The sequence below is a fragment of the Tympanuchus pallidicinctus genome, unplaced genomic scaffold (assembly GCF_026119805.1).
Source record: "Tympanuchus pallidicinctus isolate F22 unplaced genomic scaffold, pur_lepc_1.0 scaffold17, whole genome shotgun sequence".
Taxonomy (NCBI): domain Eukaryota; kingdom Metazoa; phylum Chordata; class Aves; order Galliformes; family Phasianidae; genus Tympanuchus; species Tympanuchus pallidicinctus.
In genome coordinates, this window is record NW_026294690.1 from 4,679,506 (window position 1) to 4,702,750 (window position 23,245).

Here is a 23,245-nt window from a genome sequence, read left to right on the forward strand (position 1 = left end):
CGCGCTCATAAGCGCCGCGAGCTGCGCTAGGCCGCGCGGCTGCTACCACCGCTCGCGCGCAGGCGCGGCCGCCTGGAGGCGGAGCGTCGCGGTGCTGCTGTTGCTGCTACAGCGGGGCCGGGTGCGCGCGGTCGCTGTGGGAGGGTGCTGGCCGCGGGGCCGGGACTCGGCGTTCCGCTCTCTGCCCGGTTCACAACACCTCGCCCCGGGCGGGACCGCCGGCGTGGGGCGGGGCGGTGCCGCGTGGGTGGTCACCAAGGGTGCGTGACTGACGGCCGCTCCCCGGGCGCGGCGCGGCGTGGCGCGTGTGAGCGGCTCCGCTGAAGGGCGGCTGTCAATGCGGGCTCGCTCCCGGGAGCTCGTCCTGGTTGTGTCCGAAAGTAGTTCGCGCTCGGGCAGCCGCGTGCTGTAGGTGCGCTCGTTCTGCGCCTCGTGCTATTCGAAACGCGCGGTGCCGGGCGGGGTTGGCGGCTGGGGGACGGACGTGTGTGAACGTGAAGGAGCGCTGAGCACGTCTCGTTTCCGCTTTTTAGCAGGAGGCGGTGCTGTAGGGAGATGGCCGAAGCCGCTTTCCGTCCCCCGAGAAGGAAAAGGAGGGTATTTGAGTGCTACCAGGCGCCTTTCCCTGTGGGTGCCGGCGGGGGGGATTTCAGGATGTGCCGGGCTGACATGGTCAACAACAGCGTCGTGGTGAGGAGCCCCGAGGACGTGGAGCGGCTGTACAACGAGGTGCTGCCCGCCCTGCCGTGTGGCAGGCCTTTATTGACCTCTCCATCCCCATTCTTGTGCAGTTTCTGTGTCCCTGTTTTCCTTATGCGTGGTTGCAGTGTGAATACACAGGTGCTTCTTCTACCTCTACTTTCAGAGGAGTTGTCTGATGAATATTTAAAACTGAGGGAAAAGACTCAACATTCCCTTAATTAAACTTTCAAGCGTGAACGTTAAATGTTAAATTAGTTACCAGAAGTTAAACAACCAGCTTTGGGCTAAGATTAAAAGCTGCAGGATTTCTGTTATTTTTGTCAGCAGGCAAAGGCAATAAACATTTTGTAGTTTGGAAGTAAGTTTTCCTCCATCTGCTGATAAAATGAAGATTTTTCCATTTTCTTTGAAGGGCTATTTTGGAAAAGGCATTCTTTCAAGAAGTCGGCCAATGTACAGCATTTCTGATCCTTCACTGGTTTCCAAATGGCAAGGTAAGCTGTGCCCATTTGTACTTCTTTTCACCGTTCTAATAACACTTTTGATATCACTCATTGAATATATGTCTATAAATCACACACAAAGTAGTCTGTTGTGCTACTTTGAGTCAACCTGCTTCCATACCTTGTCTCTGATAATGCCCACTATGAGACTCCTTGGAAAACCAAGTGTTAGTTATCCCTCCATATGTCCTGCTAGGCTCCACTGAGATGTTGTTCAGGAGCTCTGCTAAGTGAAGATGTCATCCTTGGACTTTTCTGCCTATAACTGTCAGGCTTTTCTTGGCTGTAAACCCCAGTTCTTACCATTCATGATATCATGAGGCAAGGATAAGTGGATTTTTTATCTACTGATGGCTAGTTACATCTGGTGTGCTCTTGGTTCATTAAGGAGAGACTGTCACGCTTTATCCATATTTTTCACAACAACTAAATCCCATACGCATCGCTGGATTTGGCAGTCTCCTTATGTAACTGTCTCTGTAAAGGCTGGAGGAAAGCAGTGTGTTTAGCTGATCTGCTGGCTGCTTTACCTCTGGTTACCTCTGTGCCTGTTCTAGTTCTCCCATGTCCTTAACCAATGCAAGTGGGACCAAAATGGCATGGATTATTGAAAACATGAGTAATTATCTGTGATTAAAATCTCATGAAATGTTTATGTTGATGATACAGTGTGGGATTTTCTCTTAATAACAGGTGCCAACCTAAACATGCCTATAATCACATCAAAAAAGTAAGTCAGCTTATGTTACTTTTTAATTCTATTTTAGAAGGCAGGAGAATTTAGTTCATGTTTTATCTTACTTGTTTTCAGGGCTGTGTAAGTGCTGGTGACTTCTGTTTCTTTTTATTTCACTTATAAATTGCATTCAGAAAACTGGAAATAGATTAGGTGATACTTAGCATGGTTTCTGATGTAAGGTTACCTGTATTAACTGCTGAATAAAAGGCAAGATTAAGTGTGGGTAATGAATTCATATTGTCAAGCATAATGATCTTGTTCCTCAGCTGAGAAGGAGTGAGAGGTTTCTGGGGCAGAATATTGTAAAACCTTCCCATTTGCTTATTGAATTAAAGCTGAAGAAGCCCTTAGGCGTTTATGTAGCATAAAAATTTGCTTTTTCTTTTTTTCTATATTCTCTCTTAATATTGCTAGTTTGTGCATTTAACAAAACGAGGTGTTGGATCACATTTATTTAGTTCCACTTAAATAGTGTATGACCTAACCATAGAGTGGGCATGTTAGCTGCTGTGTTTGCTTTCATTTTACGATGACAGTAGAAAAAAATTACTTAAATTTAAAAGTTTGGCTTCTTGGGCCCTCAACTTTAGGTAAGGCAGACAGTAGTGGCATTGCTACTGCTCGCAGAAACACTGCTGTGTGGCACTGAATGTGTAAAGGCAGATGGGCATTGGAAGTGTTGTGGTGTTGGTGCGGGTGGATGGGGTGATCTGTCTCAGCAGAGGTCTGTAACTCCAAATCCACATAGAACACAGAGGAGTCTTTATTGTAACACAAAGTACAGCACTGAATTACGTAGCTTTGTTAGATTTCAGAGGGGATTTGTTTCTTGTTGACACTCTGAATTCACAGTTATTTGCTTTTGCTGTTCTACATTACCTGATCTCTGACTTTGTGAAAGTTTTGAGAAATAATAAATATAGTACTGGAATTGCCCAGCTTTGATTAAGGACGACTGTACTCAGCTACTTGAAGCTTTCACAGAAGGATGATTGCCTTAAACTGGCTATTAACATTATCTCCAGTGAGAGCTACGAACTAACAGCTGGGATTATTGTAACTCACTGAAAAATGTTAGGAGAAATATTCACAGCTCTCAGCTAGTAACTCTGCTTGTATCACTGTTGGTCCTCAGAGGCAGGGGGTTGTTGGTTAAAACTCAAGGTAGTTTCTCCTTAAGATTTTCACGTTTCTACTCTGTTGTTGTTTCAAAGGTAATTAAAATAAGTTGAAGATAACTGTTCTCAGTAGTGGGCTGTGTAATAGATGATGTCTGTGAGAACTCTGTATACTGAGTCCTGCTTACAATGTTTAATCGTGGAAGCTCTGATATAGAGATCTTCTTGCAGAGAACTCAGACTTAAGGCTTGTGCGTGAGAATGCTGGGTTTTTTTCCGCCAAGCTCCTGCTCCTTCAAACTGCATCACAGCAGTCCTCAAGGTGTGGTTCTTGCATAGCATTCTGTAGTGTTACCACAGAAATTACATGTGTGTTTTTAAGGTGTTAATTAGAGGGAAAAAAGCCCTGGAACTTCTCATTTATTTCACTTGTTCTCTAGGTACCAGCAGCGTGTTCAGTGGGCTAAAAGTGCTTTGCAAGAGCAAGGATTTGATAGCTGCTCCGTGACCAAAATTCTTGAGAATTACACTAGGCCTCTTGAATTTCCATTTTTGGAAAAGGGTGGAGCTGAGCAAACTGGTGATGGCTGTGACACGATGGGCCCAAACACAGAAAATGCAGAACTTTCCAGGCAGTCTGCTGTAGATACCGAAAACACGGCGACTTTGAGTCCTGAGCCTCAGAAGGAGGTCTGCCAGAAAGCCTGTGCAGAAGGAGATCTCGCTTCTGATCCCGTGGTGGCTCTTGGCTCTGAGGAACAGGAGCCTGCTGTTGTGAAAGAGGCAGCCCAAGCGTCCTGCCAGAAGCATGGTTCTCATGTGCATTGTGGCTGCAAGGCTAAAGGGGGCCCCGAGCGAGAATCGAGCGACATGGCCAAGTCAGGAGAACGTGCTCCAGAATATGTGCTTGTGCAAGAGGAAGAGGAAGGTAGTTTATGTCCTGAAGAGGGCTCTGCTCATCAGCAAGAAAATGTAAGGCTCATTCTTTTTTTTTAATGGCTATAATCATTGCAAGCTTAAGAATTCGGTATTTTTTCCAGTTTAACATCTTAATGTAGTAAATTTTCGTTGTAGTTTGTCAAGAAGGAAAAACTAGTCTGCAGAAGAAATCCATTTAGGATTTTTGAATATTTACAACTCAGCTTGGAAGAGGTACGTTTTGAATGGAGTATATATTAATATTTGTCTCTGAATTATAGGATTCTCCCTTCTTCATTTATGTAAACCCCGTTGTGCTCCTGCTAAATATATTTGCAGTTTTAATATGGTGCACAGCTTTGATGCAGTGCCTTCAGGAGTCAACAGCACGTGCGTGATTTCTGTGGTACTCTATCTATTGGAATGTGAAGGTCATAAATAGAAACTTCAGAAGAACCTCACAAGCAACTTGTCTGTCTTGATTTCTGTATAAAATGAATGTGAGCCTTTGTTCTTGCCTGGAATATGACCTCCTAGAAGAGTGTAGATATCAGTTAAAAGTATTCTTTTTGGTTTTTCAGGCTTTTTTCTTGGTGTATGCTCTGGGATGCTTAACTGTTTATTATGGTGAGGTAAGAGATTGGATTGATGGGGATACCATTCATTTGGGTCTGTTTTGATATGAATTTTTTGCCAAATATTACCAGCATTGTATGCTCTTAATCCCAAAGGAGGGAATACCAAGCAGAATAATTGGGAAGTTTTTTCTAACAAGTAGTAGCATTTCTGCTTATAACATATTATTCTGAAAGTTTTGTTTAACATGGCAAATACAGCTGCCAAAATATAGGCAAGCAGGATCTTCCTGTAGAGGAAGGTTGTTTGTTGCAGCTTAGGTAATGAATGTGGGGGAGGGCAGCTTAGGAAGAATATGATAATACTTAATATATTTGCATAATCATATCTAAAGATTGCTCTTTTATCTTCCTATGGTTCTATTTATCAGAGTTCTTTTTATACAAGAAACTTATGGGACTGATTATGAAATGATTAAAAAAAAACAAATAGAAGCTACCATTTTCTCCTACATTTAGGGTTTTTGCATTCTGTTCTCTGAAGTTCATTTTCATCATGTTGGGACTGTGATGTCTGACGTTTTGCTTTTACTTTGTGCTACACAAAGCACAAAATACACACAGTATTCTGCATGTGCTGTAATACGAATGTAATCATGTTAATGCCTTCATCTGTGACTTTTAGGAGCCCTTAACTATTTTGAAGCTATGGGAAATTTTCAGCGAAGTGAAGCCTGGTTTTAAAACTACTTACATGGCGTATCATTACTTCCGCAGCAAGGGCTGGGTCCCCAAGGTTGGGCTGAAGTATGGAACTGATCTCTGTGAGTAGCTTTCTTCAAAACAGAGTCTCTTGCGATTGCTTGTTTGCTAATGGTAGAATTTTTTTGTCATACAGAAGTAATTAGAAGTGTCCGTAATCCCTTGCTAAGTAATTCAAGGACTACGTTCAGCTCACATTGGCATAAACAGTCCAGTTATGCCTGTTGTTACAGGAAGATGTGTGTGAACAAAGGTATTTTCTATGAACTGTATACAAATCAGTAAGGTTCTGATATTGACCACCTGATGTATTCATTAGATATTAGATTGTTCATCACTCATCTGGCCTGAGTTTGTTGTTCAGCATATCACTCCTCATCTTGTGCCAGTGATGTGGATTAGTTTAAGACTAGTAAAGATTCAGCCCTGCCCTCTAGATTCTTGTTCTTGTGCTGTAGCTTTATCAAATCGATGCTACTAATGTTGTTGCCTTTAATGGATACTGTGCAAAAAATGATTGCTGCTGGAATGAGGTGCTACTCTTTTTTTGCCCGACAGCCAGGTGTATGTTCTAGTTAAAGTAATCTCTTGCAAACTCATGACAGAGGTGAGGTAGGAAATATGAGCACAGAGAGAGAACTTTCAGCACGTCTACAGATGGGACTGTGGCAGTATTTAAAAACTTGTGCCTTTGGCCTCCCTAAAACTTGTGGAAGGTGATTGCTTCAAACAGGAATTCAGTCTTACTGTGACCTTCCCCTTGTATTCCAGCAGCTCTACTTGTGTTGCACATATGGTATTAAAAGCATGAATCTGTTACAGAAAAATTCCAAGCTCTTTTTCCCCATGGCAATTACTAAATTCTTTTGGCTCTTCTACATTTTTACCTGCCATTTCCTTGGTCCTGCTGCTCCCGTATTAATTGTCTTTCTATTCCCCTTCTTCACTTACTGGGACAATTTAATTCTGAGTGAAATTCAGAAGTGTTGAAGTTTTGTCTAGTGTAACTAAATTGTATGAAGCGTATGTAAGTATTTATGGGCCCAGAAGTTAAACTCAGGCAGTAACTGTGATCATCTGACTCGAGTGTTTCTCTTCCTTTTCAGTGCTGTATCGGAAGGGCCCTCCCTTCTATCACGCAAGGTTTGAAGCTTATGTTTTTGGTTATCTTCTTAATTTCAAATTAGAAAATTTCTCTCATGCTAATTTAGCGTCTTCACTGGTTAAGCACATACTCCTAACCCAAAATACTTTGTCAGATGTGTTCATATGGGAATATAAAAGTGCCTCTTTTAACAGAGGTACTAAGTAACACGGTTTTATTGTGTTCTTGTGACAGTAATAAAATATTACAAATTAAAATTGGAAATGAGCATATTTAGCAGTCACGATGAATGCAGTTGGAGACATCATTTAGTAACGCTGAGTTTTGAAAGTATGCACTATGGATAACTTATGTAATTTGGAAGGAAAAGCACATGATTCTTAAGGGATGATCATAGAATCATAGGATGGCCTGGGTTGAAAAAGACCTCAGAGATCATCTAGTTTCAAACCCCCCACTGCAGGTTAATGATTAATCGTGATAATGATCTTTATTCCTTAGCTAGTCGTGTTTAACACCTAAATAGTAAATTGTTTTTAAATGTCAGCTTGGCATCCACAAAAGAACAACTCCAAACGCCAGCAGAAGGGTAGGGAGGGAAAATGCCAGTCAGCCTGCTAGCTGTTTGATCTTTTCTCCTCTTGCCTAATGGGAAGAGACTTAAGTTTCTTAGCTTGCTTCCTGCATGCTGGCCTATTGTTTAACTTTTTTTTTTTTTTTTTTTTGCTCAAATTCTTAAGCTATACAATCTTCCTAAAACAATTTTCTTTCTGTGAATTGTCCCATCTCCTTTGTTTTCCAGTTACTCTGTCATTGCTGAATTAGTTGATGACAATTTTGAAGGTTCTCTTCGCAGACCGCTGAGCTGGATGTCCTTGTCTGGTTTGAACAGAACAACTGTTAATGCTTCTAAGGTAATGGTGTAAGCTACTCATTTTAAAATAGCTGTGAAATGATAAATACACAGTTTAGTTCCGAAATATCTGGAGTCGGGCATGAGGCTGGAAAGGGAATTCTGTTTCAAGTGTGCAGAAGAACACATGGAGTTTCTGGCGGGCAAACAAGTTTCATTAGTTAATATCCACAGGACATCTGGAAGTTTATTAAATTCTCTCCTCTGCAGGAACTTGTGTGAAGAGCTGTAGAAAGACACAAAGGATGCTGCTTTCCCAGTTACCAGTTCTGTCTTTAAATCCCTCTCTGTGTATCAGGATTTTGTTTTCAACTGTAGAATTGAAAGTTTCTGAAAACTTTTTCTGTGATAGTGTCATACATAATGTTGTTTTCACAATCGTGCTGCTCAGTTGTTGTGTTATGGTTACAGCTTAATCCAACACAGGATTCTGCTTTGATAAGGGAAATGAGACATACAGGTTATACGGCTCTTCTCCAATTTGATTTGCAGAAGACATCTTCTAGGAAACTTAGCATCTACATTGCTAATTAATTTATAACCTGTATAGAAAGAAATGAGTTGAAATTAGTATATTATTTTCTGCTTACCAACAGGAACTTATGTTATGCTATTTGATTAAACCATCTGATATGACTGAAGAAGAGATGGCCACGCCAGAGTGTTTGAAAAGAATTAAGGTCCAGGTGAGTAATAGTTTCTTTCCTTTGTCTGTGTTAATTTCGCCTTGGGGCAGCTGGACACATAACAACCTAGGTAGGTTGTTACCATAAAAGAACCCTCTTGAATTGTTGCTTGCTTTTCAGCCAGCTTTTGTTTTTACATGCATGGCTGCAATAAAATAGCCAGATTTATTTGTGCCCTAAGATACGAGAAGTGCTTTACATCCTCTTTAAACACTTTAGATTTTCTTATCCAAATTTGAATGTTGCTGCTACTGCGAAACATTTTCATGGGGGAAAAAAAGCAGATAATTATGGAGAGTGTATGGTTTATGGGTGTTTAAAAACAAAGGAAGAAAAACATAGAATCATGACTGAGGTCAGTAGGGACCTTGATCATTGAGTACCACCCCTCTGTTGTGGGCAGGGTGGCCAAACACCCAAGAGGCCAGCTTACTTCAGGAATGTCTGTAGTCATCCGTTTGCTGGGATTGCGTCATGTAAGTCGGTCTGCTAAATGCTTAAGACCATCTCATGGAGATTGTTTTCATCTTTTCCATAATAGTTGCTATTTTTTACTTCAGGAACTGATTGTAACTCGTTGGGTGTCCTCCCGTGAGCGCAGTGAGCAAGATGATCTTTAACCGAATTAGAGGAAGAATCTAATCCTTTTTATAAACATTTTGTTTTTTTCACCTGGTCCCTCAGACAATGGCTCATCATCAGTTTCTATCAGCATTTTCAGTTGGTATGTATAAATGCTGACTAAAATCCAAGCATATCCTGTCATTTACAGAGAAAGATGTAAATAGGAAATGTCAAGAGAGTGATTGCTTTTTCAAGCTGAACATCTGCATGTGTGTCAACTGTATGTGGCACAGTGCTGTACTTGTAACTAGAGATGACTATGTTTCATGCTTTAGTACTATTACAACAAATACTTTATAGCATATAGTTCTACCAGGACACTGATACTTGGCCATGTATTTATATTTCAATAGTTGAAATTCAAAACTTAAAATGAGGTATGAATTCTGATATACTCAGAAATAGCATGCTGTAATTTATTTTTGTAAGCTAAATCTTAGCTAAAGAACTCTGAATTGCTTGAAGGTTTCTGGACGGGGGGCTCTTAGCAGCAGCAGAATTGAGCATTTCAAACTGGTTGTCTCTGTCTTGTGTTTCTGAATATGCTTTTAAAGGAACTAGGAATTTAGCAAGAAGTGAAATAAGATGGGGGTGTAGTATTTGCAGTTTGTGTTTACAAAATTATAAACTAGATATGGAAAACCACAGTGGTTTGATTGTTTCTCTGTAGTTGAGGAAACAGGACTTAAATCTAGTTCAGGTCTTCATTTACTTTGCAGAAGCTAGTAGAGGGGAAGATAAACATGTTTTCTTAAGCTAGAATATATGTAAATAAGTGTGTAGAATTATGAACAGTAAAACTTTGTCCTCAGCATACACTTCTCAATGTACAGTAGGTAGAAGTACTGTTGGAGCATCTTTCTATTTCTTTTAAACATAAATTGCTTTTATATTTTTCTCTCTGTGATGGATCCAGACGAGTCTGCTGTTCATTACAGATAGGATGCTGTATGACTATCCTTTAATGTTATGAGTCTGTCTTGGTTTGAGGGATAACATGTAAAACATAAAGAAGGGACTGGAAAAGAAACGTACCTGACAATGAGACTGGATTTATGTTATAAATGCTGTATGCTTTACTAGTAGCTGAAGTAAAGGAAAATGATTTTGCTTTGTCACAGACTTTAGATTTGAGCAGCATGCAAGCACAAATGCCTTTTTTTTTTTTTTTTTTTAACCATACGTGTGATGGGAAAAATGTTTGATTCAAAAGAGCTTATTTCAACAGTTGATTTGTTAAAACCCCTAATTATAAGCCGTTACGATTTCTAATATTAAATGTCTCAACAGAACACAATGTCTAGTTGGACAACTTATTTTCAGCACTGTTCTTGATCAGGAAGGGGTACAATGTAGAAGTCCTTAGTGGTTAGTTCCTGATGAAGGGTAATATACTTAGAAGCATTCTTTGTCTGTGGAATCACAAACTTCTCTGTAAATTCACTTTTACTCATTTGTTGCTTTCCTTGTGCAGTCAGTACACTGTTAATGAATGCTAGTGCATACGTGTAGCAGTTGTGGTCATGTTCTTCATACCTAGGAAAAAAATCTCATTAATAAGAGCACTAATTACTTCAGTGTATTTTTTTAAAATACTTACTTGGTTTTTACCTTCTTAACCTTTGCTTTTCTGTGTTGTTACTGTGTTATCTTGAAAACATCTTCCTGCAGTGGTAACCTTATGTGGCACCACTGGCAATTCACTCAGAGTGGCATTAAATTGCAATCTTAATTAAACTCAACTCTGTTTTGTCATTGATACGTTGATACAGTATACCAGTCAAACTCCCACTGGCAGTCATTAGTGCCAAGAATGCAGGGATAAATACTAACTAAATAGGAGTAGCCATTTAAAATGTTCTTCACTTTTTTCCCAGGACGCTAAGCTAGAAGCATGTGACACTTACTTGTGTTTTTCAGTGTCAGAACATTTTCCAGATTCTGCCAAATGCTTAATGTTGGCCACTGACCATTTGAGTAATCTACTCCTTTCCTTCACCATGCAGTGCTGCTTTTTCTAATTGGCCTTGAATAACTGCCTGCCATCTGCCTAATCCTCAAACTTCTTCTGTAATCACCTCATCCTGTATCACTTCTCCCTTGTTCTTTCTAGCCCTGTGAGGCATTCCTTGTCTCATTCTCTCAGTGGCTCCCTGGTCTGTGTTACCACAGGGAATCTTCTGCAAGGCTTGCACATCAGCTCTGGGAATTTACCAGGCTTTTTTGCAAGTTATGAAGACTATAGCTATCAAAAGCAACCCTGCAGCCCTCAACCCAGTTCAGGATTTCTCCCTGTTTTCTTCAAAGCTCCCCTGGTTTGTTAAGGCTATCTGGAGTGACCTATGAGCTCCCATGAAGTGAGCAAGAATTTGCTACAGTGTACTTACTTTAACAAAAAAAAAATAGGAGGAGCTTCCAAGAGTGGCCATCATCATCATGCAGTGCAAAACAACTGGTAATTGCATTGCAAAAGTGCTGGCAACACTTCGGCTCGGTGCTGAGACTGCAGAGCACTGCAGCATGTTCTGGAAACTTGTACAAAACGTGAGCAAACAGTGCTTTACTAAATCAGTTCCATGATTTTGTTTGCAGAACCTATTTGTATTTATAATGCAAAAGATTCTGTAATACACTTCTCATTACCCATCTGTGTCTTCTAGTTAGCACCTGATTTTTTTGGAAAGCGTGTATTTGTCTTGTCAAAGAAAATTAGTATCTCAGTAACTTAAGATGTTAGTCATGTCTGTGGCCACTGTTCTTTGTTGGTCTCTTATACTCTTATACTTCATACAAATTAAATGGAAAGTAAACAAGAAAATTAAAATTAGTTACAGGATTAGTTTAGCACAGTTCCGGTCCACTGGAAAAATAAGCATTAAGATTTAACATCTTAAAGTCCAGTTTTCAGCAGTTGAAGTGGTCACTGGTCTTATTTTTGGGAAACTAGGTGGCTTTATCAGGTGGCTGACAGGGAAAACAGAAGAAAACCTGGTAGAAAAGATGGATACATCTACTCACTTTCTACCATTGCTTAACATCAATTTAATTTTACTAATAACTTTAATGCACTGGGAGTTGGAGAAATGTCAAAGATGCTTGTAAAACCAATAGGTTTGTGTTTCATATACACTTCCAATCTGGGTCAAATTCTTTCATCTCCTTATATTACTGTAATTGCTGAAACCTCTCTAGCCTTGCTTATTCTCACATACTGTTAAATGTAGTGTTCCAGTGAAGTGTTGTTTTTCATGCAGTTGTTTTGTTGCTGAAGAAAACTTCTCATATATTCTCTTACAGATCTTTTAAGGTTTACGTACTTAAAAACATTGGGTTTTTTGTTTAGCAAGTTCACTGAGTTTCAAGACAATCTGGAAGAGTTTAGACTGCTTTGTAATTAATGATGTGTTTGAAGGAGCTGAAGGATCCAAAACAGAATAGCCTAATTTATCATCCTAACTTAACTCCTATCGCATTCACATTTTCAGCTACATACCTATGAGGAAGCCACTCCTCTCCCATAGAAAATTCCTCTAGAAGGTGATCCCACTGCTGAAGAAGCTCAAACATATCTGGCTGTACTAGTGGGACACTAATGCACTGCTCCCATCCGGTTGGATCTCTGTGAATGCCCTCTTCATTGTAATTATACACCACTCCTGAAAATAAAGAGCAACAGGTTGACAGGTAGTACTGGAGAAAATGGATTCATGTGCGTTTTTAAGTGAGCTACTATTAATGCCACTCTTTTAAACCCTAGCTTCCCTTTGGAGACCTTCTAGAACTAGAGTAGAAAGTGCAGTGTTTACTTGTCAAAGAACTGTTCTCATTTTTACAAGGTAATATAAGATCTTTTGATAAGGAAAACAACTTCACAGGACTGCTAGGCTTCTTCTTGAAGCCTCAAAACCAGACTGTTTTTCTGTTCCTGCAGTGTCTCGCTTGAGCTGTCTGTCTGGGCTGCTGTGCTCTGAGAACCTGTAATGACTGTCAACACATTTGTTTAATTAGGGATGACTTCAGAATTAGCAATAGCGTTCTCTCCTGAATTTTCTGCTGCCTTGCTTTTATTTCTTTGTCGCGAATACAGGTCACCTGTTACTTCCATTCCTTGCAGTGAGGTGGAACTGGGAGAAGAGTGGCGTATGGCTTTGACTCACTCAACGTGCTGGCTTCTGCAAGGCAAGATAACTAACTGGATGTGGGGTTTTGACCCGTGTGGTGCTGTACAGGCAGTAACGGCGTGCTGCTCAGCCCGTGTTTGCACCGTGCTCCAGCAGGGCTGCCGTGCAGCGCCGGTGTCTGAGGTGCAGGAGCTGGGCGGAGTGCCGGCAGCCAGCTACGAAATGCGTTTTACCCTGAGCGCTGGATATTCCGACGTGGAGATCAGAGTTCCCGTCGTATTCTCTGAAACAAAAACGGAGCCTGTGAGGTGTGAGCCGCGCTCGTCCCGTCAGAACCGCCGGTGTCTCTGGAACGGCGGCTGCTTCTCCTCGCTGTCCCGCGGGCGGGGATGGAGCGGGCGGAGCGCTCGGCTCCCACCGAGGGCACGCTTCCATTCCAGACCCGGCACTACTTACTCCCCTGGCCGGCCCCCCTGCCCGCCGCCGCGCAGTGCCCGTATACCGCGCTCCGTACCCCAGGAAGCTGCCGACGGAAGGCCGCAGCAGGAAGGCGTGGGGCCGCCGGTGCCCGTCGCTGAAGGGGCAGGGGAGGCGCACGGGGGCCGCGCGCAGCCCGGCGCCGCGCAGGGGGCGGCCGCAGGCGGGGCAGAGCGGGGGCGCGCGGCGGCAGAAGATGGCGGCGCCGCAGTGCCGCACGCGCAGGATGGCGGCCGTCTCCATGGCGGAGCGGCGCTCTAGCCCGCCTAGACGCGTCTCGGTTGTGCGGCGCGTCGGGTAATTGTGTCCGTGTCGGCCCCGCCCCTTCCCCGCGGCGGAGCGGAACCTGGGTGTGCGGCGCACGGAGCCGGCCGGGCGGGGAGGCCGGAGCGGGGCGAGGATGAGCGTCAAGCAGGTTACGTGCAGGTGAGCGCCGAGCCCTCGCGCCGGGGACGGGGTCTCTGACCGGTGAGGTGACCCGGGAGCTCCTCCCGCGGAACCGCCGCGCCTCGGAGGGGCTCGGGCCGGAGCGGCGCGCCGCGCGCGGGAACGCGCCTCCAGAGAGAATCCATTTCCGGGCCGGGTGCTTCTCCACAGGTACTACGTGCAGGGAGTGTGCCGCGAGGGAAGCAAGTGTCTGTTCTCGCACGACCTGTCCAGCAGCAAGTCCTCCACCATCTGCAAGTATTACCAGAAGGGGCAGTGCGCCTATGGAGCCCGCTGCAGGTGAGAGCCGGTGCCGTGCGTTGTGAGGAGCCGGGGGGACTCGAAGCTCGAGGAGGGATGAGGCGTTTGAGCGGCGAAAAGGACGGAATAATACATTGGTAGCGAGCTTTTCTCCCCCTTCTGAAGCCAGCGTACGTGGTGTAGTGTTACGGTTTGACTGGGCCTTATCTTGTCTTGTGGAAACGAGGAGTCAGGGTCTCATGCTCTCACCCGGTTCTCCTCATGTGAGGAGAGCTGGGCACTAAACACAGGATGCCGGCTGTGTGGCTTCTCAGGAGGCAGCGCCAAGGCCGCGAGGCTGGCTGTGGGCACAAGGCACGGCAGTGACCCTGCAGTGCTGGGCAGTGCTGCTTTGCAGGGTGCACCTCACAGCTGTGTTCCTGCACATCCCAGTGCTGAGATCGGAGGACTTGTGGTTCTGCCTTAAAGTGAAGAGGGTTTTCTTTGTGCTCCCCTCAGCTTTGTGGGCAGTGTTTCTGTGTCTTTTGCTGCGGCGTTTGGGTTAAAACTCTGGTGCTCTGGTAACTGCTGTGTGCTAGGGAATGTTCTGTGCCATCAGCAGTGTGCTGCAGATCTGGGGCTTCTTCCCAAAGCCATGCTGCTGGGATACGGAATCCTGTGTCTGCACTCACCAGCAGCCAGAGGTGTCAGGGTATTGTGTGGCTGCAGTTGCTGCATTGTGTTCCTTCCCTGGGTTTTGCCAGTGGTGTCAGACCTGCATCCAGCTGCATTTCAGTGAGCTCTGCAGCTCATAAGCTGCTAAGATGGAATTAGCATTGTATGGAGCTGCTGAAGGCAGCTGCAGAGTGTTAATCTGCTGCTCCAGCAGTGTTGGAACAGCGGAGGGCCCTGGATGCATATGAGCTGGTGATGTCTATGGCTTTACTAGAGAAACCTCTGTACTGTACTGCCTGCTTCTGTTCTGCTGCTGAGAGCATGTTTCCATAGTCGCTCATAACCTTTTCTGTCCTGTGTGCAAACATGACATCACGATAGTATGGAGCAGGAAGTCCCGTGTCCTGCTTGGACAGGGAGAATGAGATCACATCAGTCCTTATTGCATGTCTTTTTAATTTAGCTTCTCAGAAAAATGTCAACAAAGCTCTTTGTGTGAGGATGACGAAGACCTGATCTAATGTGCACTTGAATGATGGTCTTTCAGCTGTGGTGGGCCTCCCTAGAAAATTAGCAAAAAAATCTTGATGTGCTTTCAGAGGCATCCATTTGCTGAGGCTGAGAAGACTTTCAGTCTGGCTTTGAAAGAGACTGAAAGAGACTCTATTTGTCACAGGTACGACCACATCAGGCTCCCCGCCTCGGGGGGTGCAGCAGCTCCTGTGCCTCCTCCCATGGCATCAGCAGCGCTGCTCAGCCCTCGCCCTGCACCAGAGCGCAGTGCACCTGCAACCAAGAGCAAGCAGCGTGAGAATGGCAAACGGGAGAAGAAAACACTTGTTCTCAGGGACAGAAGTGAGTAGGAGGCTGCTGTGCTTATCCTTGATGTTGTCCTCTGGTTCTGATAGGAGTTGGGTTGTTTTTCACATTTTTTTTTTTTTAACTTCAGTTTCAAGGACAGTGGGAAAGAGGTGCTGGAGATCTTCCTTATCTTTTGAGGCCCCTTTCCTCTAAACACTTGTGCCTATTGGTACCTTTTAATGACAGTGTTTAACTGACTGGCTTTTAACCTGGTGTGTCCTGAAAGATGTTTTTGGTTAGGGATGGGTTTCTTGTTTGTTATCCCTACCCATCAGATCTTTTCGTGCATTTTGTTCTCAATGAGAGGGCATTTGAAATAATTGCTGAGTGGAGGATGGTGGCAGTGCTCAGAAGCACAAGGGCAGAGACGTCCATCCCTCTGCCTGAGGCCCCAGGGCAGAGCAGCTGAGCCCTGTTGCTGGTGCTGTTCCGACAGATTCTCTGTCACGCTGAGTGGGCCAGTTATACCCGTGTGCTGTGTGAAGTATTTTTACCATGTTTGTAAAACAGAGAGCAGCTGAAGAAGAGACCTTGAAACTGATCTTTTCAACAAGTGGTTTGTGAGAATTGTAATGTAGGATTGAAAGAGGCTTAAGGCTGAGATTTTATTTAGAAGACGTTTTTAAAGCAAAAAACTGCAGTCATTGGAAAGAAAATATAGGGAGCTTCTTATGTAGGCTTTGTGCTGTATGTTGAATTGTTAATATTACATTTTTCTTTCTTAAGACCTGTGTGGCTTGAATGAAGAGAAGGAAAAAGCCAGTGCAACGAATGATGTGATGTGTTGCAGTGACAAAAACGATAATGTGGAAATGAAGCCCCATTCATACTTGGAAGCTATTTGCAGTGGGCTGGAAGATCCAGTAGCTGGAAGTTCCTTTGGTGATGGAGAGCAGCTGTGTCCTTATGCTGCAGCAGGAGCGTGCCACTTTGGGGACCGCTGCCTTTACCTGCATGGGGACGTGTGTGAAATATGTGGGCTGCAAGTGCTTCACCCTTTTGACCAAGAACAGAGGAAAGCTCATGAGATGGTAATGTTAACACAGAATCTGTGAAATGTGTGTGCTTAGTGCTACATTTGGTTTGTTTGTTTTTAAAAATCCAGAGGTGTGTTTTGTGGAATAGCCTGTGGTTTATCTGTCTGTAGGATGACAAACATCCAGGACCTCAGTGGTAACATTGATGCTGACAGCATGTTACAGTGATTTCCTTTTTTTTTTTTTTTTTTTTTCTTTCCCCTTTCTTATGGGAAACTTGCCTTGTCCCCAGGTACCCTAGAACTCTTTTAGGAAGATGTCTTTTGTAGCTGACAGGAGGTTGTAGTGGTCCCTTGTGTGTGATGGGGGAGAGGGACCATAGCCTGTGGTGAGTTCAGAGCAATTGCCCTGCCTGTCTGCTGGGTCACTGCTTCAGGTATCCCTGCTTGTGTGTGGCCACTTCCAGGGCAGTGTAAGATGGGGAGACCCTGAGCAGAGCGTGAAGATTTTGGAGGTGATCTCTAACTAGGAAGGCTAGGGAAAGTGCATGAGGAATTGCTTGGGTAAAGGTGGCTGTAAGAGGCTGCTCTTCAGTATGCTTGGCCACTGGGTTTGTGTCAGGGCTGGTCAGGAACAGCAGTTTTCGAGACTGAGGAGGAGAATGACCAGAAGCTTTAGTGGTTACTGGATCAGAAGTCTCTTCAGTGCCAGGAGTGGAATCCAGATTACCAGAATCTCATGTTATGTGATCTCGGCACGTAGCTCCAAACATGCCATGTGGTTCTCTTGTCCCAGGAGTCTGACGTCTGGCACAGTGTGCTGTTACCACTGCTGCCAGGTGCTCAGCTCTGGAGGCAGAGATGTCTGTTGGATGGAAAGGTGCAGTAGTGAAAGTGCTGCTGTTAATGTGGAATTACTCTCTGGTCTTTTAAAAATTATTATTATTTAAAGTCTGCTGAATATGTATAACTTGTCAAGTCCCGAGAATCTCAGAAAGAAGAGGTAAAGCTATGGGGGATAACCAAAGGCTCAGCTTGTAGTGCTGTAAAAGCAAATGATATATCACTGAGTACGGTGTGAGAAATGCTGTAGGAAGCCCGTAGTAAGACACCAATTCCTTATCTAGGATAAAGCTTAGTGCCTGGTGACTGAGGCCTTAACAATAAACAGAGTAACATCTTGAGTGCAGCATCCATACCGGACTATGAATTAAATGGGACTTGGGGATATTTGAAGCACTGCCTTGCCTAACTGCTGTTCTGGTACAGATGCAGGCAGGTGTAAATTAAGTGTTTAGGCAGCCCTTCCTTTGATACCTACAAAGCTGCAGGGAACATGAGAAGATGGAATTATGTGATCATCCATAAAGATCTTACAATTACATGATGATAATTATGATGAAGGATAGTAGGGATGCTCTTAATTAGCCTACTGTGTTTTTCCTGTAACAGATCCATGTCAGACACTCTGGTTTTACGAAGAATGGTCCAATATATAAAGTACAATAACCAATGATATCTCTCCTGTGACAGATGTGCATGGCAACGTTTGAGCATGAGATGGAGAAGGCTTTTGCCTTTCAGGCAAGTCAGGACAAAGTGTGCAGCATCTGCATGGAAGTGGTGTATGAAAAGCCATCAGCCTCAGAGAGGAGGTTTGGGATCCTCTCCAACTGCAATCACACATACTGTTTGTCCTGCATCCGGCAGTGGAGGTGTGCCAAGCAGTTTGAGAATCCAATCATAAAGTAAGTTCACGTTAACCAGCCCGTTGTCTCTGTGACCTGTGTCAGTGGGGTGGGCATTCTGCTGTACTTTGACTTGATAGAGAAATACATGTGGTCATAAGAGATCTGGTAGCTGTAAATATTAGCATAGCCATTAGTAAAATACCAGCTCAGAAAATCTTGGTCCAAGTGCTACAAATGTGCACAGTATTACCTTCAAGGCCAGGTAGGATGCATCAGCTATCCTTTGTTAACAGTGCCTACGTGCTGAGTCCAGCATGTTGGCCCTTTGTAACTTAAGCCTCTGTCATTGCATTGACAATGGGGCAAAGTGCAAATGTGGACTGCAGAATACTGAGTTAACTCATGTCCCTGCTTCACTCATGGGAGCTCATTTGCACAAACAGTAACTCTTTCCTTTATATGTGTGTGCTTAATTACTGCATTTTTTTTTGTAAACTATAGCTTACTAAAGCTAGATCTCCCATTAATTGCACATCTGTGTCTGAGTAAATTCCTTTGTCTTCTAGATGTGTATAAAGTGTATTCCAAACATACTCCTCCTTAGAAAGAATTTTAAACAACCAATTAGGGCAGTTTCCTTTTTTAGAATCTCTTTGAAAGCTCTTCCAAGTTACAAGCACACTGAGGAAGAGGTAGGAAATATTTTCATTCCTCTGCCAAAGTAAACTCTTTTGCAAAACTTCCCTTAATAGTTGCCTTGAAGTGAAAGTTATCTCAGTGCAGTGTAAGCTCTGTTTGGAGCAAAGCTTCTGACAGACAGGCACTGAGATACTGTGCCTACAGCAGGGACTGTGGCTTTCATACGAAATAGTGCTCTGGAACCACGTTTGTGGTGGAGTAGATACTAAAGCAAATTCCTCAAATGTGTTTTCTGTATTTACTCATAATAGTGAGTGTACTGGTCTTTGCAAAGGTTCTCTGAAAGAGGGGCTTGGATCAGTCTGAAAAGCACTGCCTGCAGAGACACCAGGTGTTCTGTGAGACTTGCATGGCAGGAGTAGTAATGCTTCTCGAGGCACCAGAAGGTGCATATTTGATTCTTGATCTTAAATCCTAATAAAGAAATCTATCTTATAAAACCACTAAGTTAACAACTCCTCAGTTCTGGCAGAGTGCAGGTCAGGCTTAGGGAAAATCCTTGTTGTCATGCATCTGGTTTGGCTTTCTTTTGTTTGTGAGCTGAAGTACTTGCTTGGCAGGTACTTTATTTCTGTGCACTGGATCTTTAGCCACATTTCTTCAGGAAACGTCTGTTTATTTTGTTCAAGTCTTGAAATAAATGCAAAGCAGCACAAGGCCGACTGCATTTGGCAACCCTGCCTGTGGCAGTGGGTTGGAACTAAATGATCTCTGAGGTCCCTTCCAACCCAAGTCATTCTATGAGTCAGCCGGATTATTTCAGCTGAAGCTGGTAACAGTCGTGCCCATATGTGCTGTGAAGTTGTCCAGTGCATCAGCCTGGCAGACCATCTCCCTTTTGCTCAGGAACCTGCAGTTTTGGGCCGATACACTGAGAATTGGTTTCAGAAAGTAATAAAGCTCTGCTTCTTTGTCTTGATCCATTCAGGTCTTGCCCAGAGTGCCGTGTGATATCGGAGTTCGTCATTCCCAGCGCTTATTGGGTAGAAGACCAGGAGAAAAAAAATGAGCTGATTGAAGCATTTAAGCAGGGAGTGGGGTAAGTTCATCAGCCAAAATGCTACTTACGTTGTCCTTGAGATTCACCAAGGCTTAATCAATCAAAATGCCTCTATTTTTAAACCTTTTGCAATCCGTTCTACACATAACTCTTAATCACTCGTAACAGCACACCATTCTTTATTAGCTGAACTTTGTGACTGCTATCAGTCTGTTGTAATTATAGTTCAGAAGGTACTTGAACTCATGTTCGGAAATGTTGAGGCTATTTCAGTTCACCTGCCAAAGCTAGAGACACGTGCCTTCTGTTGGACGTAACTGCCTGGAAGGTTGTCACACACTGGGGAAAACAAATGAGGAAGGAAAACTTAATTTTTACGATAGCATCTTGAAATATGGGATACAAATTCATAGGTTTTTTGTAACAGCTACTGGAAATGTAAAATACTGCATCACTGCAATCCCTTTATTGTCTGATAAAGATTTGCCTGGTGATTGGAGCACTGGGGAGGTCTGCAAAAGCATTGTGTTACAGCAGCTTTGCAAAGCTGTGCTTGTCTGGAGAACCTGAGGGTCACTTTGTCACAGCACAATGAGGAACCATTACTTACCTCACTCTTTAAAGGGAAACAAGCAGGTTTATGCCTGACACAAACGAGTCATGACTGTTTTGTGAAATGGTGCACAGATTAACTGTGACACGCACCAACTTTTAAAACTTGCCTTATGGAGTCTGTGAAGGTATTACTTGAATCTGTGCATAGCTGTCCTACCAGCTCTTCAGCTTCTTGGGGGGGTTTGGCTTACAACTTAGCAGCAGAATTGCTGAAAGCAGTAGTACTCCATTAAATGTTCAAACCAGCTTTGTATGTATATTATTGCTTTATATTCATTGTCAGACAAAGTAGTTGAATAAAATCACAGAATCACACAGTTGTGGGGGATGGAAGGGATCTTTGGAGATCCCTGCTCCCTACTGCAGGTTGCACAGGTAGACATCCAGTTGGGTTTTGAAATATCTTCAGTGGGAGACTTCACAACCTCTTTGGGCAGCTGAGGAGCTTCAGATACTGTTTGTTTTCAATACCATGTTGCCACTGTGGTTTTATATTTTAATTCTAGAGGAGTTTGTATTGAGGATAATAAGTTGTGCTAAAAATCTTGGCTGAGTGATTTGTAAATGACTACATTCTACGTAAGTAGACTTGTTTTGTTGGAAAAGTGGTGTTAGGTAGTGGTACTACAAGTTGGGTTTTGGCTTTTGGTTTTGTATTTTGAGAATACAAAAAGGGTTTTTGCTTTATGTGCTCAGCTAAGACTAACACGTGTTATAATTTCTGTATGGAGGGTTTTATGATCTCATAGCAGTTAGTTTGGATATGTTATTCATGGAAAAAATGCCAATAATATTTTTGTTTAAGGGAAGTCTAAGAGCAGGGGTTCTCACGGCACAAATCCATTCTGCAGGAGGAAAAATCCTGACTGACTTAGGTTAGAACACAAGTGCTCTGTGACTTCAGGTTTCCAAGACAGATCAGTTCCACTTTTGAATGCACTGCCTGCTCTGGGGTAGTCTTTCTTTCTTTTGTAGTGGTTTCTTCTCCATGTATTAGTTATTTTATAAGCTTTGTTTAGGTTATAGGGATCAGTTTCATTGCCTTTTGCACATTGTTCACAAGTTCAATTGCCATTTGTCTGTAGTTTCCTCCAGATACTTCTCATTGGAGAACAACCCGTCGCACCACCCCTTCCCAATAACCTTTCTAGAAGGTGGTTACACAGCTCCAGCAACTTCGTAGAACAGCAAAGCTGCTGAAAACTTAATGATAGAATTGTTACCACAGAACTTGCAAAGATAACGATGAGAGGAACTCAGCTCATTCATAAAAACAAAGTGATCAGTGCACTGGGGAGGAATGCTACAAAAATAGCAGTGGGTTTGTTCCCTGTGATAGAAACGCACTGTGCTGGATAGGTGGCATTCTTTCAACATCATTCAATTTCAGTGTCTTAAGATTGTATTCTTTTGAACTTACGATGGTGCTCTTTTATGTATTTCTTTGTCCACTCTTAGATTTCTTTCCAATCTATTTTAACTGTTACCAGTTAAGGAGTAGATCAGAACTCTTGGTATGTTAATGGTACTAGCAGCTGCAGCGGTAACAGTACAAAGTGATCTGCCTCCTCACTAGCTGAAGGCAGCAACTTTTTTCTCCTTGAATTAGGAAAAAACCCTGCAAATACTTTGAACAAGGGAAAGGAACTTGTCCATTTGGAGGGAAGTGTCTTTACCTTCATGCCTATCCAGATGGGACACGAGCTGAACCTGAGAAACCAAGGAAACAGCTCAGCTCTGAGGGAACCGTGCGGGTAAGGAAATATTCCAGTCAGTAATTGAAAACGCTTCTTGAATATAGAGTGCACTACTTAAAGTACTTTCATACAATGGATGGCCTCAGAAAAGTTAAGTATCCCTCAGCTTTCCTTGAGGCAGAGGTTTGTTTGGAAGAGAAGGCACCTTTCATTTAATAGCAAGATTTCATCTTTTTTTTTTACCAGTGCTTCTCATTGCAGATCTTTTTTCAAGGAGATTCTACAGTTAAAGCTTCTACTTACAGTGGTATTAAAAATGAGTATTGCTTGCCTAGACCTAGCTGGTCGTATTCACAGCTAAAATGGTTAAAGCCTTGTCAAAGTCTCATTGTAGCTTCAGCCAGCATCTGGAATGGTCGAGACAGGCCTTCTAGTTTAGCAGTACTGATACAGCTCCTTACTGCTGCCCAGTTAGACATGAACTATTACTTATGTTCTAACAATGGAGTGGTTGTCACTTACTTTCTCAGCAAATACTGCTGATACTATTAATAAATACCAATTTCTCAGTCTCAACTTTTTTATTAAATGAAGAAAGATGACTGATAAGGGGAAAAAACTTCTAATTGGCCTGTGCCAAGCTAAATCAGATTTTATTCTGTTGCAGTTCTTCAATTCTGTTCGTCTGTGGGACTTTATTGAAGACAGAGAAAGTAGGACTGTGACCAGTACAGATGATCAAGTAACAGAACTTGGAGAACTTTTCATGCACCTTTCTGGGGCTGAGGAGGATTCTGCTACTTCTCAATAAAGGCAAGCGAATGTGCTTTCTTCTGTAGCAATCTAGCTATTTATTTAGCAGTGGTTTTACTTCTTACAGCGCAGCTGGAATGACTGAATGTGCCCTGTGGTCCTACTTGTGCAGTCCTGGTGAAGTTTTCAGATAGTTGGTGTATGGCAACAAAAGTACTAAATTATATTTAAAAAGTTAAATTGATTGCATGGAAAAAAATCCCTTGATCCCAAGAGGGTTCCCTTCCTTGTTGCCCTAACATACGCTGCCTTGTAAATTGAATGGTCTTGTTACATGCAGCTGCTCTCTTGCCTTTTAAAGCATAAGGT

The 23,245-nt window shown here is 43.1% G+C and overlaps 3 protein-coding genes across 4 annotated transcripts; 2 read left to right on the top strand and 1 right to left on the bottom strand.

Moving 5' to 3' along the window:
* The first annotated feature begins 129 nt into the window (after nucleotides 1-129).
* On the top strand, nucleotides 130-13,054 carry TSEN2 (tRNA splicing endonuclease subunit 2). Of its 2 annotated transcripts, none has more exons than XM_052678489.1 (12): nucleotides 130-260; nucleotides 534-729; nucleotides 1,115-1,196; nucleotides 1,899-1,935; nucleotides 3,503-4,034; nucleotides 4,137-4,214; nucleotides 4,562-4,612; nucleotides 5,241-5,379; nucleotides 6,424-6,460; nucleotides 7,225-7,336; nucleotides 7,932-8,021; nucleotides 8,582-9,760. In XM_052678489.1, the coding sequence occupies exons 2-12, from the start codon at nucleotides 556-558 to the stop codon at nucleotides 8,639-8,641; spliced, it is 1,392 nt and encodes a 463-aa protein (XP_052534449.1). In that variant the 5' UTR covers nucleotides 130-260; nucleotides 534-555; the 3' UTR covers nucleotides 8,642-9,760. The 2 variants fall into 2 exon arrangements, 1 of the variants encoding a protein (XP_052534449.1); XR_008205607.1 differs by lacking the exon at nucleotides 130-260 and adding an exon at nucleotides 12,733-13,054 and having other exon boundaries at nucleotides 443-729; nucleotides 8,582-8,745.
* On the bottom strand, nucleotides 9,698-13,486 carry MKRN2OS (MKRN2 opposite strand). Its single transcript, XM_052678500.1, has 4 exons — nucleotides 13,281-13,486; nucleotides 13,000-13,049; nucleotides 12,139-12,301; nucleotides 9,698-10,181 (listed from the first exon to the last, which is right to left on the bottom strand). Exons 1-4 carry the CDS (start codon nucleotides 13,484-13,486, stop codon nucleotides 9,965-9,967), a joined length of 636 nt encoding a protein of 211 aa, XP_052534460.1. The 3' UTR covers nucleotides 9,698-9,964.
* On the top strand, nucleotides 13,453-22,961 carry MKRN2 (makorin ring finger protein 2). Its single transcript, XM_052678491.1, has 8 exons — nucleotides 13,453-13,669; nucleotides 13,841-13,969; nucleotides 15,261-15,439; nucleotides 16,172-16,476; nucleotides 17,955-18,169; nucleotides 19,740-19,850; nucleotides 22,036-22,180; nucleotides 22,791-22,961. The coding sequence occupies exons 1-8, from the start codon at nucleotides 13,644-13,646 to the stop codon at nucleotides 22,932-22,934; spliced, it is 1,254 nt and encodes a 417-aa protein (XP_052534451.1). The 5' UTR covers nucleotides 13,453-13,643; the 3' UTR covers nucleotides 22,935-22,961.
* The last annotated feature ends 284 nt before the right edge of the window (nucleotides 22,962-23,245 follow it).